Consider the following 18,092-nt stretch of genomic DNA (forward strand, 5'->3'; position numbering starts at 1 on the left):
ATTTTTTGCAACTTTAATTAATTAATTAAGATGAACTAATTGCTTTGCAGATGTGACACATTTTTTATAATGGGTGCCTTCTAATCATGAACATTATTCAAGTGTTTGTTTATTATTTTAGATGAATAAATACATAATCCCCTACATCCATTATGACTGGTTTGTTCACCAAGATTTCTAATTATAAAATACTTCTGCAATTAAAATAAGCTGAAAATTGTACTTATTTAAATTGCAGCTTGCTTCTTACTGTAACTTTGTTACAGAAATTTGGATGTTTAAAGCTTCTGAGCATTGAGGCAAAATTCCAGTGTTGCTGTTAGCTAAACCTGGTGTAGGTGTAGGTGAATTTGTTCTGTTGGGCTCATTTCCCAGCTGGACTGGGCTGAATTGGTTCACCCTGCCTGTATACCTCCTGTCCTCTCCTCCCTTGCTGGTGGAGACTGAAGACAAGACAGAACTGGGTTTCTGTATTTGTCTTAATTTTAAATGGTATTTGAAGCCATTAGGGTCTTTCATCCTTTGCGATCTACAAAGGTGTCATTGGATGTAAATGCCCTGGCTGTACATTTTTGCTCTCAGAAAAAAGTGCAGTAGGCTGTTTTTCCTTAGACTGTTTTCACATCTACTTGTGTTGAGACTATATAATTTTGTTGTACTCTGCTTTACAAATTTTTGGGCTAGATTCCCATCTGCATGACGTGCAACAGTGTACAAAATCAGCTTTTTGACTGACACTTGGTCTGCATAGTGAAGTTACAGTGAGCTCTTTTTTAACTGTTCTCTTCGCCAATTGGTAATCTTACCGTGTCACAGTATATCTGGTCTCTGACTTGTTTGAAAAGAGCCTCAGAGATGTATGGGATGGAACTGAGGAAGACTTTTGTTTGGTGCTGCAATGAAAAATTAATTCAAGACATGGCAACAGCTGCGGGTGACAATTTAGAGTTGCTGAATAAGTATTGTAATCTGCATTTATCACTGACATCACATGGGATTAAACACTTTGAGGTGATTGTTCTTGGGCACAGCCTTAGGGAGGGTTATTACCATGACACAGCTAGTTGTCATGGCAATGCATGGAGAAGAGGGAGACTCTTCCTTCCTCCTTTGCATTCTGCACTACTCAGTTAAAGGGAAGCCTGAGATCATTGGCAAAGCTGTCGTCTTTTTTTAAACGTAACACCAAATTCTACTACTTGTCCTTCACGTTATGTATGAAATCACGGCATGTTATGCATTACTTTTATGGATCACCTTTTCTGTTTAAAACAGGCATCAACTTTTGCTTTCTCATGTTTGGTTTATTGTGTGGTGTGTTCTCTTGCTACCCCCGTAGTTGGGCTTTTCTGTAAGAGCCAAGTTGATGTCCCTGTATCTGTCAGCTGAGGTGAGAACAAGGTGTCACTGCTGTAAGGACACTCCTGTTCCAAGCTGTGCAGGAAAATGGGGTAATGCTGTCTTACAGGTCACCCTGTCTGCTTTCCCTGTAACACTTCACCTTCCCACCCTAAAAGGTGATTAGTTAAAAGTGAAAGTTGATACCAAAATAAAGAAAATCTGTGGAAAGCGATACAGTAAATTAGTCTCCCTGATGACTTAATGGGTTTCATTATTTAGCGAAATTAATATTGCTAGCATTTCATTTCTATATGATTAACTGGGAGTCGTAGCCCTGCAGTTCACTGTATTCACCTTGGCAAAACTTGAATAAGGTAAATGGGTCTCTGCACAAGTGCTCAAATTACTGTTTTGGAGTCTAATTTATAATTAAAATTTATTTTTGAAGATCCAGTTTTAGAAGTACATTGTAAGCATCCATTAATGGTTTACTTTTTGCAGCTAATCCACTTTCTGTTTCATGTCATGAAATAATGAAAGGTCTTCATAAACCTTTCCCTGCTTGGGTCTCGTCAGAATATGATTCTACGAGTGCTAATTGACTACTACATCTGTGTGTTCAGCCTGCAAATAGAGGTGCAGTAGGAAAGAGTTTTTATTATTAAGTGTAAGTCACACTCATAACTTTGGTAAATACTGGTTTTGTTCTTAGAAAAGTTATTAAATAAGTTTTGGGGGTTTTTTTTTGAAACTATAGTCCTTTGCTACACATTTTAAAATGCCAGGGTTTGTAACCGTTGTTTTTGCAAAGAAAAGCTATGCCAGGTCTGAAGTCTCATTTGACAAGTTTTTTCTTCTTAGAAGATGAGGAATCCCAAGTTAGTTGTTTAATAAAAGGATCTGCAACCTCAAATAGATTTTTTTAATGTTTATTTTAGATATTTATTTCATGAGTTTTGGTTGTAGAGCTTTTCTTAATATGGAATGATGCTTTCTCACAGTTGCTGCAGCCCAAGCCATAGCAGAAGAAAGAAGAAGCCAAAGCGGCATTAGTCCTATTGCAGTCCAGACCTCAATAAATATAAAGACAGCAACTAAACCAGGTATAATTATTGGTCATTGTTCTTAATGAAGTAATGGGTTCACAAGGGAGAGTTAGTAGGGAATGAATAAAACATCTTTTTAAAAGAAGTTTGATCAGAGCATAAAGCACCTGGTAGATGGTTTGTAGATTCATTGGAGGTCTGGTTTTGATGACAGACTTTTGCTCTTGACTCACTCAGAGTTCAGTTGCTGAAGTTGCCTATCTTTTCAGTGGGGCATAACAACAAAAATAAATGATTTTTTTTTTTTTGTGCTCTGATGAGGTTACCAGCTCACTTGTTGCTGAAATTCAAGTTTTTATACCTGCAAAGATTTAAGGAGTCTTGGTTCTACTTAGCCTGCAAACACATTGTCCTACAGCGCTTAGAATTTGTCATGACGGGTGAACTATCTGTTCTCAGATTGAGTTTACCTAGATTCCTGTAATTCTTGATCATAGGAATTAATATGTACAAGAATGAGAATCAGAGCTGAATTTGGAATAATGGTATGTTGCCACACATGTCTGACTTCTGCTCAGGGTTTCTTTTGACAGTATGCATTGGGCCTTTTAATATTGTGTCTGCTTTCTGCTGCACCTATTAAAAATAGTGGATTGGTTGTTGTGAGGGAATGGAAAGGGGAAAAAGGAGGGTATTCAGAGTCTTATAAATTTTTCAGATGACATTTTTAATCTCTATATAGTGTGTACAGTGCTTTGTCCTATGTGTATTTCTCAGGAAGTTCCATTATCCTTTTGATAGTAAAGACTTTTGACTTTTTTATTTAAATTTGAATGTTCAAAATAACTGACAATTATGTGTCTTCAATTTTTCTTTTGACAGTGATAGATGGTTCCACACTAAGAACAGAAGACAGACAAAGACTGGCTAGGGAGCGTAGAGAAGAACGGGAAAAGCAACATGGTATTTTGGTGTTTCATTTAAAATATAATTTCCTAAAATGTTTGTGATAAGAATACCATATTCTCTTACTTCTTGTTCAGTCACTTTTTTCAGCTTGCAGACCTTGTCTCTTGTCCCCAGCTCTTGGTCTTGCATCAGTGACCACCTGTGAACCTGAAAGGAGAAGTATTAGATTTGAGAGGAGAACACTCCAGAGATTTTTAGCTTCTTGAAGCTGTATGTCACTTCTCACCTTCCATTTCTTAGTGACCACCAAGCAAATTTAGCCAATTTCTTATTGTAAACCTTAACAACAACACTTCTGAAAATAAAACTTTCAGCTTAGAACTGCTTCCTGTAGCCCTGAAGACTGAGGTTTGGGGAATGCTTATTCAGAGAAAACAAAAAAAGATTTAGCTAGTTGAATGGCTTGATTGCCTTGAACACTGCTTCCCTTGTTTCCTAGCACACTGAAATGATTCCTGAATTGAAGTGTCAGCAGTATTTTCTTTATCTTAGCAAAGAATCAGAGACCTAGAGAAGAGCATAAAACTCTTGCCCAGCTTTATGCTGGTTGTGATGTGAATCAGTGCACGTATGTGCTGCAAGAGACGAAAGGCTTGCAGTACTTGCAGTATGCCCTGAAGTCCTGGTTCTTGGTCTCCCAGCTTGCGAGGAGTGGTGTGTCTCTGGCCTGTATGTTTGTTTCTTAACATAAAAACAAAGACACACAGCGACGAGAATCATCGTGCTGTCGTAATGTGGAGAGAGGATAGGACTAGGATGCATATATGTTCAGAAGTATTTTGGAGGCCTTGTATGTTGATACTGCCTGTGCATTGTTGGTGTAATTATCTGGTCTCTCAGTTCATTTCATCTGTCTAGCCACAGAAAATACTTCCGCTGTGTATTCAACCACTAGCTTTTTGTCACAGGACTTGAAGCTTCCTGTTAAACTGCACACAGCTTTTCCTAGGTGGAGGCAACGGAGAATAGTGACATAACTATTTTGAATTTGGATGCAGTAACTCTGGGCTTTTCCCATCTTGTCACTTGGTGCTTTAAATCTTCTCATTATATCTTGTTCTAAAAAAAAATTAAAATCACAACAGAAAATTCCACCTTTTGATACTCAACTTACTACTTACTTATTAAGACTTCACTATTATGATGGCAAGAGAGGTATATGTTTAACATAGGGTATGTGCATATCCTGACATTCCTGTCTAGACAGTAAAGTCTAATGGCAGGGAAGGTTCTAATTTCTGGGGACAGAATTAAAGATGACTCTGTCATCATGCACAGTGTCATCCAGCACTGCAGGCTAATCTTGCTGTATGTTTGTCGTGGTTTAACCCCAGCTGGCAACTGAGCACCACCCAGCCGCTCGCTCACCCCCCGCCCTGCCCCAGTGGGGTGAGGGAGAGAATCAGAAGGGTAAAAGGGAGAAAAGTCATGGGTTGAGATACGAACAGTTTAATAATTGAAATAAAATAAAACATAATAATATAATAAATTGTAATTAAAAGGAAAATAACAAAAAGAGGAATAAAACCCAAGAAAAACAAGCAATGCAGATGAAAAACAATTGCTTACCACCTGCTGACCGATGCCCAGGCAGTCCCTGAGCAGCAGCCACCCCCCCTTACTGCCCCCAGTTTACATGCTGAGCATGACATCATATCGTATGGAATATCCCTTTGGCCAGTTAGGGTCAGCTGTGCTGGCTGTGTGCCTCCCAGCTTCTTGTGCACCCCCAGCCTCCTCGCTGTCAGGGCAGTATTAGAAGCTGAAAAGTCCTTGACTTAGCGTAAACACTGCTCAGCAGCAACCAAAACATCAGTGCGTTATCAACATCATTCTCATCCTAAATCCAAAGCACAGCACTGTACCAGCCACTAGGAAGAAAATTAACTCTATCCCAGTCAAAACCAGGACACTGTTTTAGCTTTAAGTGATGATAATTTTGCTTGGTAGTCTCTTGCCTGTAAGTTGCATTGTAGTATCAATGAATAGTTAAGTTTGATTTTAACTTTTTCTTAAAAATTTACAGCTGCCAAAGAGACACAAATCCTTGAAAAGGAGAGAAAAGCAAAACTCCAGTATGAAAAACAGTTAGAAGAAAGGCAGCGAAAGCTAAAAGAACAGAAGCAGAAGGAGGAACAACGGAGGGCAGCAGTAGAAGAAAAGAGAAAACAAAAAATAGAGGAGGAAAAGGTACTACGTGTCAAAGGTCTATAGTTTTAAAGAAACTTCTATATTGTTTTCCTGCGTTACCGTGCTCTGGAGTGGTGTAAAATAAAAAGTTACGGAAACGGTGAATGTATTAGAACATAAAAATATTTTCCACGTCTGTACAGTGGGGTATATAGACACATGTCCTCCTTCCCCATCCTAGGCCTAGCTTTAGCTATACCCAAGGCACTCAGGATTTCAGGACCTGTGGATGCTGTTTGGCCACTGGTTATTTTTCACATGAGCAATAACCCCACCCCATATTCCTAGATTTCCAGATTCCTTTTGGTGCACTTTGTAGATTTGTTTGTAAACCATCGTGGGTGAGAGGTCTTAGACTTTTCTTAATTCTTTGCCTTGCTTCCTGGGAGCCCCACTGTGGCCCAGGAAGCTCACATTCTTTCAGTTCTTCGAAATTACAGTTTGTTACAATATGTTGAGCAGTTGATAATGTTATCTGTGTAGTTACCGTTTGCTGCTTTGAACTGTATTTTGACTGTTCTTACTTGACTCTTTGCCTTTGCTTTGACTGCACGTGGACCAGCAGAGCAGTAGTTGAGTTGCAGAACTCCTTGCAAATTGATAGAAGCCAAAAGTAGAAATACATGAAGTTATGCCATGCCTTTTGAAGAGTAGGTCTGCTAGTGCGTATTAAATGTGATGCAAGTTCTGAAAAGGTTCATTTCCAGGGTGTCAGCACTAAAGGCATGACACGCACGTGTGCTTTCATAAGGTAGTTGTGAGAACTTGCTGTGAATCATTGATGAAGAGCCTGTAAGCCTAGCTGGCTGTTCCCTTGGAGTACAGCCATTGTTACATTGTTCTAGCAATACATCTTTTTTTACCCTTTTTGACTGGCACTGTTCTACACTGATGTCTGGTTATCTGTAATTGGCTTCTGGGTGTGTTCAGATTGATATTCCATTTGAACTTCATGGAATAGTTTACATTGCTGGAGAACAAGCAGAAATGTTTGGGTGGGCCTTGACTGCAGTCCAGCACAGTATCATGTCTTTAAACAACTACTTTAAGCAAAAAGCATCCCTCGTGATTCAAGAGGTTTTATCCCTAAGTACATTTATTCATGTAATTTTGAGGATGGTGGATATGTTTTAAGTGGCCAGCAAGGTGAATAATCAAGGAAGATAAGGAATAGCCAATGAGCGATTGGTGTTAACCTTGTCTTTTACTCGTTCCCTGGAGGAAGATCACAGAATCACAGGGGTTGGAAGGGACTCTGGAGATCATCTAGTCCAATCCTGCTGCTAAAGCAGGATCACCTGGAGCAGGTTGCACAGGACTGTGTCCAGGCAGATTTTAAATATCTCCAGAGAAGGAGACTCCACAACCTCCCTGGCCAGCCTGTTCCAGAGCTCTGTCACCCTCAAAGCGAGGACATTTTTCCTCATATTGAGATGGAACTTCCTGTGTTCCAGTTTGTGCCCATTGCCCCTTGTCCTGTCACTGGGCAGCACTGAAGAGAGTCTGGCCTGATCCTCTTGACACCTGCCCTTTAGATATTTGTAAGTATTGATGAGATCCCCTCTCAGTCTTCTCTTCTCCAGGCTAAACAGACCCAGGTCTCTCAGCCTTTCCTCATACGAGAGATGATACAGTCCCCTAATCATCTTTGCAGTTTGTACATAGAGAGTTATACACGAAGAATCTGGCAGGTGGGAAAACAGCATATGCTTGAGCTGTAAACCTTGCTTTCCACCAGAAAGCGAAAACAGATCTTGACTTTGGTACTCTGACGTTAGAAAATAATCACTTTTAAAGAAGCTAAGCTATCTTAGGGCAGTATTTGCCAGCAAGATACCATATACAATTGTAAGTTTAGTAGATAGAAGTGCATCAAAAAATACATAGTCTCCAACATTCTTGTTTGGTACTTCAGCCAAGTCTCATTCAGTTAATCATCTTCCTTAAATAAAGTAGAAGCAGCAGCTCAATAGCAAATACTGTGGAAAAAGAAGTGGTTCTCTGCCGAGGAGAGTCCTGAAGATAGCTTGCCATGGCTAGGGTTGAGATACCTGTCCTCTCACAGTTACTCAATTATTCTCTACAGCTATGCAGCTTACTATGTTGATATCTTGAGTTGATAATTGATTTTCTGTTGTTTGTAAAGTGAATCCTATGTCTTTAACTATAACTTTGAAGAATTATCGCACTGCAGATACCTCCATTGAAATATCATCTACAGATTACATAATGTCTGGGTACTTTGACACCTTGGGTAAACTCTAGTTCAGGTTTCTTTAACAGGGGAAGCTAAGCTTTATATTTCAAACAAAAACTTCTAATTTTATCTTTTGTCAGTGAGTGGAATCCTTCCTCCCTTCCTTCCAAGTTTACTGTGTCTATTATACACTGTAACTTTTTTAGTTTGTGTTGTGAAATGGTGTTGAAAGAAGGTGAAAGTCTTGTGTCCTCAAGAGGGAGAAATGGTTGTATAATGAGTCCCCTTGGCATCTTACTGCAATGTATCAGCAGTAAATACTGCTTCAAAAGATCACTTGGGATAAGACTATTTCAGAAGAGAAAGAAATCTGTTGTCAACACATGTATGGAAACCTGACTGAGAAGAAACAGTCTAGTGTGGTTACAGTTCATCTTTATGCACAAAAGCTAAAGTTCCCACATTAGCAGTTACTACTCAAAAGAGAAAGCTTCTTTCAGTCCTCTTTGTCCAGTCAGCAGTGGTTGTTGCTGAGGTCTGGAATTGGTTAGTCTTTTTTTGCAGATTTGCCTTCATGTCTTGCTATTTCTGGTTTCATCATATCTCTATTAATGCCAGTATCTGTTAAGATTTGGGTCAGTGTTTGTGTAGTTCTCTGAAAATACAAATAACCTTATACATGGTATTTTATAAAGGAGAATTTTTAGAAGTAACTTCAGAATATAAATAGTTTAAAGGGTAAGCAATTATTTTTGCTCAGTTTGGGGTTCACCCCTATTTGGAAAATAAGTAGCGCTGTTTACTGAATAGGAAATCTGTTTGGTGGCTATTTTAAGTAAAGAGTAGAATAGATTATCTGTGCTTTAGCTCAACCTAATCATGTTTGCAGTGCATTGAACCATTAATTGTCCTTAACATTCTTTGGATGATATTTTTTGTAACAAAAGCTTGTTGTCAGGCAGTATAGGTAAAACAGACTTTAAATCATACTGGGGAAAAAAAAATATATTTTGTCTTCTGTCGTAGCTGTGCTTTATAGTTACATAACTTCATAGGGGTGTTGTTTGATGATAGGAGCGAAATGAAGCACTTATGCATCGTACCTTGGAACGGAATCAGCGGCTGGAAACACGACAGAAGAGATGGTCGTGGGGAGGGTCTGTAACTCCAGATTCAGAGAGCAAAACCGGTAAGTGGCACCTTTCTTAGCATGGCTAAAATCACTGAATATTATGTGTGAACACTGGCAGGTGCAGCACTGTTCATAGGGACCTGGGCATCCTTTCCTGTCTTGGATGTCCCAGCAGGATGTACGGGTAGCTCTTGGGAAAAGATTCCTATCTGTCCTTGCCCTGAAATGCTGCTCAGACTTAAAGCTATTTTTGACTTTGGGAAGAGCTAGAGAGAAGCCTCATGGGAAATACACCACCTGGCAGCATTGCATTGCCAGCCCCCAACCGTCAGATAAGGGGAACTGTAATGTATAATGTTAAAATAATTCTGCAACCTTCAAATGCAGTGCATGTAGTGGTGTGCTAAGACTAATGATAAACAGAAAAAAAGCCCCACAGTTGTACTGTAATATTACATCTAAAATGTTTTAAACACACCCTTAGAGTTATATAATGCTAACTGATGATTTGAACAACCAGTAATGGGTAAGGAGATGCAGTGGGTAGTGTCCGAGCTCCTCAGATAATAGGTTCTGTTCTAGTAGGTAATGCATTTTAACATTCTTTTTAATTTGAGCTCAGATGTTTTCCTATTTCACACAATTAACTGTTTCTGCTTGTAAACATTCTGAAATCAGACCAGCAAATAAGGATTGCAGTGGAAGGGATATTTTCATGCACTATCTAACTGGAAGACCCCACCAATAAATAACTTAAGTTATTGTCCAGGAATAAAATAAAAATTGCTTCAATTCAGCCTGTCTTTTGAATTGGTGGAATTGTACTGGGTGTGTTTTAGTAGTATCTTCTTTTATCAGCTTGAGCGTTGACTTTTCAGTGTTTGAAAGTGCTTTGATATAAATTACCTTTATGATACCCAGGTTCCCTATTTTTTTTGTTAACTTGCATTGTTTGCTATTTTACCTTGTGACTTAGCTTACAAACCTTCTTCTTCTACAGAACAACAGACTGCAGATGAAGGTGGAACTGGTGGTATTGATTTCTAAAATGTTCTTTTTCCGTTGTTTCACACTCACTACTAACCTTTTAAACTTGAGGTTTTGTTTCTTTGAAACTGAGGAAAACCATCTTCTTGTAGATCTTTTCCTGGATCTTGGCCAGCTGTGCAACAAATGTGATCCCTAAGTAGAAAGCAGTCCCCTATGTTTTTAACTGTCCCTCCCAGCTGATTAAACTACAGCTTAAGTCATGGCATCCTGAGGGAATTTTCAGGGAAAGGCTATGTGCATTTGGGTTTTTAAAGATGACTGGATACAGCATGGGGGAGGGAAAGAGAAATTCTTAGTACCATGTATTTGAATGTAAGTTCAGTAGTCTAAGCATCTTTTTTTTTTTTTTTTAAGGGCAATTTTGAACCCTTTCATTGTTTCCTAATTTGCAAAGAGTACATGGTATGGTTAGGTTTGTTTTCTTTTTGCTTTGTTTTACCAGCAATTGAAGTAATATTTGCAAAATGAAATTATATTTTGCTGAAACTTTGTGAAAGGCAATGGGTCCTTTGTGCATTTTGATACTTTTTCCATGAAGGGTTTTGCAAAATCAGATCTGTCCAATTATCTAAACATAATTCTATATATTAAATATGTTTTAATTGGAATTCTGGCACTTTCCAGTGCACAGCCAGGCATTCATAGACATGCTTTGGCTCACTGATACATTTGTCAAGGCTATATGTTTAATAAGCAAAATTATTTCTTGTAGCTAGTTTAAGATGATAGCTCTCAGCTGAGACCCAGCTAAATCTGAATTCTGAAAATCTGTGCATGCTCACAGCATTACTAATTCAATACAGCTGTCTTGTAATGCTTACAATATGAGACTTGAAAATGCAGTGAAAGTCTGGCTGAGTGTGATTTAACTACTGTGGCTTATTCTGGCAACACACCAGAAGCATGTGTATTTTATTTAACTTCTCTCTTCCCTTTCTCTGCACAGTATGAATTCCTAATTTTCTCCAAAATTAGCCAGTTCGACTGGATTGTTTTACCTGTTTAACAAGTGTTCCTTGGATACATACATAAATCCAATTACTGTATTCCACATTACCAAATGTCATTTAACCTTGAAACTAGGAAATCACATTTGTCTATAATGTTTAGGAAAGCACTATTTTTTTTCTCCTCTATTCTTTTCTACCTTATCTAATTTTAAAGCTAAACTTTATAACAAGCATAAAATAATGTCCTTTGCTGTCTCCTCATTTATACAAGGAAAAGAATCTTGTCTGTCCTGGAGGAAGACTTGAACCACAGTGCTGCTGAAGCATATTAAAAATAAAGTGTCTTCCAACAAACATGCTCCTGATGTAAAAATAGGCATTTAAGCTGTACTTTATGCATCATAAAGTAACAACAGGAGGAGTAGATAGGTTCAGCTACTGTTGATCAATTTGAATAACCTGGCACCAATTTTGAAAAAAATTACTGTGGAGATAAACAGATAATGCAGTGTTTGACTGACACTTGTGTATCCACACTGTTTCAAATTTGTGTTCGTCTTTACGTTGAGGTTTCAAACATACAGCTGTCTTACCTGGGCTGAATAATGTGGAATGATGATTGGATTCATGCTTCTTGTATTTATTCCCATTTCAGGATCGTCCTTAGCTTTTTAACTTCCTGGAAGCTCCTTGCTTAATTGTTATTTAAAATCTACCCAGACCACGTAGGATGCCAAAGTCTAGACAGCTTTCTAAAAAAGTCTTTATTCGGTCCCTTTCACCTTATATTTGCATAATTGCTGGCAAGACAACAATTACATATGAGCTCTGCTACATTATGTCATTGTGGCCTAGTAGTGCACCTTCTCTAACAGCACATTTAGAGCAAGTTTTCTACCATCAGTTTCTGTGGCAGATTTGGGATTAAAGGCTCCATTTCTTAAAATGAAAACCATTGGGGAAACAGATTTCAAATAGTCTTTACATTATTTTAGGACTAAAGGCTTTCTTTTCTATTGTATTGCTGTGGGGAAAAAAAAAATCAGACATGTTCTTCCATGAACTGGCTGTGTTGACAGTAATATTTAGGAACATTGACTGGTAAAGCAGCATTTGTGGGTGATGAAGGTAGTGTGCGCTGGAAAGTAAACCCCGTGTAATTGAACATTTCACCAACCATCAGCCGTTCTGCATTGTGTACAGAATGTGATTCATTGAGACTACACCAAGTACCCCGCTGATGGCCTGAAATTTAAAAATTGATGAAAGCTCCGAGTCAAATGTTACATTAATGACATTGCTGTCAGTACTAAGATGAAACATGCGGGGTGTGGGTCTGCCAAGTGAAATGCAAGGCTGTATGATAAAGCATCCTTGACAGAGTCCTTGTAAATGAGGGAGGTTTAGTTATGACTGCTGAGCAAAACTAGACGTTCAGGTGCATCTGTAGTGGAGACGTGCTATTAGAATAGAAATTGGGCTGCCAGAGTCTCTCCTTTCTAAATAAAGAGCTTCCTTGTCCTAGTAAAAATTCGTAAGGAACCAAGAGATAAATAGTCTTATTTTATTTAGCCTGATTTTATCCAGCCTCAGACAGGCAGTGCTCCAGCACCCTCTCTCAGTGAAACTCAGAAGCTAGGTTGAGAGCTGCTCTCTCTAATGACGATTTTCTTAAGATACTCTATTTCCCAGCTCCTTACCCAATTGCAAGCCTTGCTGCGTGGCAGTCATATGCTTTATTTGGCTTTGCTGCTTCATTTTGTTTTCCATTAAAAACAACACAGTCGTTTGGTATCGTGTGGGACTATGCTATATGTTTCTTGCATTTAGAATCCCTTAATGTAAGTAATTAACTTTCCCCCCAAAATACAAAAGAGTAACTTACCCATATAACCAGACTACCTTACTTGAGAATATCTTGTCTGTCTTCTAAAGCTTTTTTCCTAGTGAATTGTCCAAAGCTTTCAGGTTTGCAGAAGCTGTCTTACGGTTGAGGTAGGGAAAAAGCTGCAGCTGTCTGATCATATATTTGCAAATGTATTGATCAAAAAAGCATTGACTTCTTAAAATCTTAAGATTTTCTGGGAAAAACGAAAACTCAACTATCTGTATGAAAAGCCTTCACCAATTAGATTTTTTCAGTCAAGGCATCAGTTGGGTTATTAGCTCATGCCCTCACCACTGCTCTCTGTTTCCTTGTAAAATAGAAACCCATATTGGGGTTTTTTTTGTCTGAACAGTCATATATAGATTGTCATTTTTTCTTTTGAATCTTCTAGTAGAAGTTTCATCCCTTTATGTCTTTACTGAACTGCACAGCCCACCTCCAGAACTTGTAAACATGCTGGAAAAGAATTGCTTTGCTCATTGTAGTTTTCCTCAAGGCAATATTTAATTTTCTGCCTTCTGGGTTTTAGTGGGTGATAGACCAAATGTCAGATTTCATGCAAGTGCTAATTTGAACCAAGAGAAATTTGTGTGGAGCACCTCCACGACGTTTGAAGGCCTTTGACTTGCACACTTGCAGGAGCCAGGCTTGCTTTTTAAGAGTAGACACTAGAGGGTAGTCTTTCCCTTTGAAAATGCCCAAATACATGAATAATGAGTTTCCTGATTTTCATGTATAAAACCTCTCAAGGCTGTTTTAGTTATCCCAGTACTCAGGCTTCATTCATAAAATGCTTTTTTGTTTTGTTCTGTGTTTTTGTTATGTTGGGAAAGTATCCACTAAGCTCAGATCTTAATTTCTTACCTAGATTCAGTAGATTACCCCTTTCTCCCTCTTACCCTGTGGGGACCTTGCTCTTGTTCACAATGGCAAGAACTTTCCCCTTTCATAGCTTCAGCTCCAAAATCTGGTTTTGCGGGAGGCCCCTAGCTCAGGACGCCTGGGTTGGGTACATGTGTCAAAAGTACGATGCAGAGGCAGTCCATAGGAATCCTTGTGCCCTGGCTCTTGCTATAAGGCACTGCTATAGCATGCTGGCCAAAGGGAAAAGATGCTGCTTCCTGGGTGAGTAGTGCTGCTTTTTCCTTTGGTACTTATGCACTAATGAGTTCACATTAATTATCTTTGCTGTCCAGTATGCCAGCAAAATTGATTACCTGTGTTTGATGTATACAGTTTCTTGTGTTTATTATGCTAGTCTGCACTACTTTGTGTGCATTCCTGTTTTCTGCTTATTGAGTTTCCATAGCAACAGCCACATGCTTTTCCAAGGCTTTCACGCTGTGGAATAGTGTTCATCCTGAAAGTACATTATTTGAAATTAAAAAGCGGGTATTTATCTGGCTTGTGGTAAACTTGAAATTAAGTGTGTATATATGTGTGTGTGTGTATATGTATACAAAAAAAACGCTTCTTGTGGCAGTTTTTTTCAGAAGAGATAGAAGACTGATAGAGGAAGCATGAATGTAAGGAATAGCTTTTTGAAAAAAATTGGAAATTTCTAAAATAGAGCAGTCCTTGGGAAGTAATTTGAAATAGGAATGCTTTCTTGCCTTTCCTCAGGACTTGCTTTTATCCCTCCAAAAGTATTTGTTTTGGTTTGGTTTTGTTAACTGGTGATTGAAAACCTGTTTTGACATACCTGTGTGAAAGGAATGAAGAAAGAAATTACTGTTATTCACATTTTGTTGTTACTTTCTCTGTTTTGCCAGTCTGGTAACAGCACACAACCTCAGTAGCTTTTGTCTTTACATGTTCGGAGCATAGGGTTTAAAAATCACCTGTTTGCATACATATGCCTAAAATTTTGGCATCACTCCACTAAAACTAAATGCCTTTTCTGTGCAGGTTACAACTGGTGCTAATTGTATCAAGTCTGTTCAAAGGGGAAAAAAAAAATCTCTGTTTCTCATTAAGCAAAACTGGAAATAGCTTTCAGGATGTAACACTTCCAAAGTTAGCTCACAGCAGTGTGTGAAAGGTTCTTCCTCAGGTATGAAGATGAATTCTAAAGTTAGCACTTTTTTACACAGCCAGCAAGCGGTCCACCTCCACAGCAAACCTCAAACAGACAGAAACTGTCATGAATAAACGGTTGTCATCATCTGCAGCGCTTTTAAATGCTTCTGATCGAAGTAAGTGTTTGTGTGTCTGGTGGTAGCAGGTGTACTGCTTACCTGGTATTTCGGGAGGAGACAGGAGGTGGTATGATACTCCTCTTCCTCCCTTGCAGGGTAACTCACTTCATATTTTGATCTCAAATGCATTTCATGCAGTTTTTTAATCCAGCTTGACTGTTCAGGGCTTTGACCCAGTTGATGTGATCTCTGTTAGAGGAGACGAGTAACGGTAAAAATTGCTGGCTTTTTATTTTTTATTTCTGTAATTGTTTTACTAAAGTCAAATCTTGGTGAATGATTGATTCACAAATCATTTCACATCATCTTTACGGGTTTGCATGTCTTAAACCCTAAAATTTCAGCAAAATGGAAATAGCACAAAAATAAAGTTTGGCTTGTTCTGTTAGACAGCTTCAGTCGTTTGATTGCCTATGGGAAGGAAAAAATCAACTTAGTTGTGACATCTTTCTGTTGTGCCAGTCCTGTACTCTATAGACACACACTTTCTTTTTAGTATTAAAATTCTGCTTTAACCAAATAGAGAAGGATGCATGAAAAACCCTGACACCTCTGGGAGTTTTTTGGGAGGAGATTGTTTTGTTTTGGCCTGGAATTCTAGCATGATTGTAGTCATAGCGTGCGGCTCTGACACCATTTCCTAGCCCAATAAATTAGTGTAATCTTGATACTGATACTCAAATTATAAATTTCATAAACTGTTAGTGCACACCACTGCTTGCAAACATTCTGGGTTACTTACTGTGCCAGTGACTCCTGAGGAATAGAAATGGCCTGGAAGCCAACTATTTCTTTAATTTTATTTTTTTAAGGGTTTCTGAATGTTTGCACTCTAGAGATTGTCTACCAATTTCTGTGGCTTCCAGTCTTACTTTGAATTGCACCTTTGGGGTGGATGAAGCTCCTGACTGCAGCGTGTCACGTTTAAAATGTGCACCATGCAACTAGTCTTAACAGGGATGTAGAGAATGAGATAGATCTCTGGTTTTCCCACTCTCTGGTAAACCTGTACACGTAAGACTCCTCTCTGCCTTCTCCCCTCTGCCCCATCCCGACACATTCTGTAAATCATGGCAATCTGCTTTCTCCAAATAAAAAACCCCAGATATTGAAACACAAGGAATTGTCCTAAGCTACTTGTTAAGAAAAATAAAAATTATTTGCATGAGCACATACCAACTTGTTTTAGCCTGAGATTTTCTTGTGGGGAATCTTCCCATTGTTTCCTATGAGCCTGCCTGTATTCCAAAAGTTGATTTTTCCCAAAAATTATGCAAAGCATTAATAAACTAAGAGCTGTTTAATACACAAACAAGTTCAACTAGATCTATGCTGCATTGTTCTGTCAATCTGTAACCTTTGATCAAACGAGCTGTGCTAGAAGAATCCCTAACATGGACACAGCTAACAGTGATTTTGCTGGTTCATGTTGGAAGGTGATGCAGCAGGAAAACTTGTACACTGTAGGCCTGGTAGGGGAATCAGTGGATATATCTATAGTGGCATAGCTGCAGGGGCTCTGAGTCACTGGAGACTGCTTGTGATTTAAAATTATATTTATATATAATGTGTCTGTAGGGTTCAGCTCTGAGGATGAGTCAGAAACAGGGCTGTAAAGTACAAATTAAGCCTCTAACAAAGGAAGTCACTAATTATCAACTAATTGGGATTGCTTTCAAACTTACTGTCATACCTTGAAATCCTTTGTGAATCCTTGTTCACTTCGGAGGAAAAATTGTCAGGTGGCCTGAAATACAAGAAATTTGGACCGGACTCCAACTGATGCACACAGTCAGGATGCAGAGGTCGACTGACTGACTGGTTTAGATTACCACAACAAGTCGGAGTGATTCTGTGCTCTTGATCTGGCACTCAAGAAGAAATGGCTGTTGGGTAAAAGATGGCTAAATTCAGACAACAGAAAATACAGTCGCAGAATTAACCAGATTGCTTCTGCTGTGCCTGTGTGCCTGGGAAGGTGGAGGTGCAGAATGTGAAAATGAGAGGAAGATGCTTGTCCCTGGATCAGTGAAGTATTTAAACAGCTGTGTTCTGTGTTAATTCTCTTACTCATACACAATGTGAGCAATGGCCTTTTAAAATTATTTGTTTATTTTAAAAGGCGTACGAGGATGGCCTTGGCAGATCAAACAAGAAGTCTGTTGAGACTGACATTCTGCTGCTATGATCAGTAACATACAGGAATATAAGAAATAATGCTTTTTATAGAGTAATTCTTCCCTGATCCAGTTTTCCTGCTTCTGAAGGATTCATCCTATAAAGTGACTTAATTACTCTTCTGTATCTTAGGGAAGTGGGGCAGGTGTTGGAGGGGACTTCTAGGCTTTTCAACGTAATTAATCCATGCGCTTTCACTTCCAGGTACCACAAAGAGAAGTGCCTCATTAAACAGACTGAATAACAAAGTTCCTCTACATTCTCAGCAGTCAGCACTCAAAGGTTCGCAGGTGGAACAGAAAGGTGCTAGAAACCAGTTTGTTTTGAGAAGTGGGAGGCAGTAAATGGGATATTTGAAGTTGACTTTAAACCATGTCCCAGTTTCATTATAAATGTTTTTACTCAGGCTTTCGCTGCTGTGCATGCGGTCTATGCACTGTGGCATAAATATCATTATGCACATTGCAGTACCAGATATTGGGTAACTGTGTCTGTAAACCAGCTTTATTCCTCTGAAAAGTGAAAGGGTGGGGGGAGAGTAGACAAATGGTAGCCAAACAATTTAGCTCATGAGAAAATAGTGCTTCATAATGATAGATCGGTGGTTTTAGCAGATTGGCAAAAGCAAAGCATGGGAATGGCAATTTAGAAAATCATATATATAAAATCTTGTTAAAAATAATCTTCCTTACGCTTGGTCTCTAGGAGGAACAGAAAAGAAGAGGAGCACATCTTTGAATAGAATGAGTAGTAAACCCCAGTCCTCTCCAGAACTAGAAAAAGTGAAAAAGGAAGAAAAACCAGGTGGTTGTTTAATAAAGCTGAATATTTCTTTTTAGAGCCATTCATAGTAAAGTTTGGATAGGCTTACTTTCACTAGTTTCCTTGGATCTTAAATTTTTAGGACTTTTTCATGGCTTTTTAGTTATCCAGTGGTAAAGATAAAATTGCAA

At 38.7% G+C, this 18,092-nt stretch overlaps 1 protein-coding gene across 1 annotated transcript in view; it reads left to right on the forward strand.

Annotated features, from left to right (window-relative positions):
• The window catches only part of MAP7D3 (MAP7 domain containing 3), a 45,827-nt gene that overhangs the window by 11,840 nt on the left and 15,895 nt on the right, over nt 1-18,092 (forward strand). Inside the window, exons 2-9 of the mRNA XM_054839005.1 lie at nt 2,343-2,444; nt 3,270-3,350; nt 5,383-5,546; nt 8,818-8,932; nt 9,876-9,908; nt 14,857-14,958; nt 17,344-17,442; nt 17,845-17,943. Of these exons, the coding sequence (XP_054694980.1) occupies nt 2,343-2,444; nt 3,270-3,350; nt 5,383-5,546; nt 8,818-8,932; nt 9,876-9,908; nt 14,857-14,958; nt 17,344-17,442; nt 17,845-17,943 (795 nt within the window). The remainder of the gene's footprint in view (nt 1-2,342; nt 2,445-3,269; nt 3,351-5,382; nt 5,547-8,817; nt 8,933-9,875; nt 9,909-14,856; nt 14,959-17,343; nt 17,443-17,844; nt 17,944-18,092) is intronic.

This window comes from Grus americana, chromosome 12, assembly GCF_028858705.1.
Source record: "Grus americana isolate bGruAme1 chromosome 12, bGruAme1.mat, whole genome shotgun sequence".
Lineage (NCBI taxonomy): Eukaryota > Metazoa > Chordata > Aves > Gruiformes > Gruidae > Grus > Grus americana.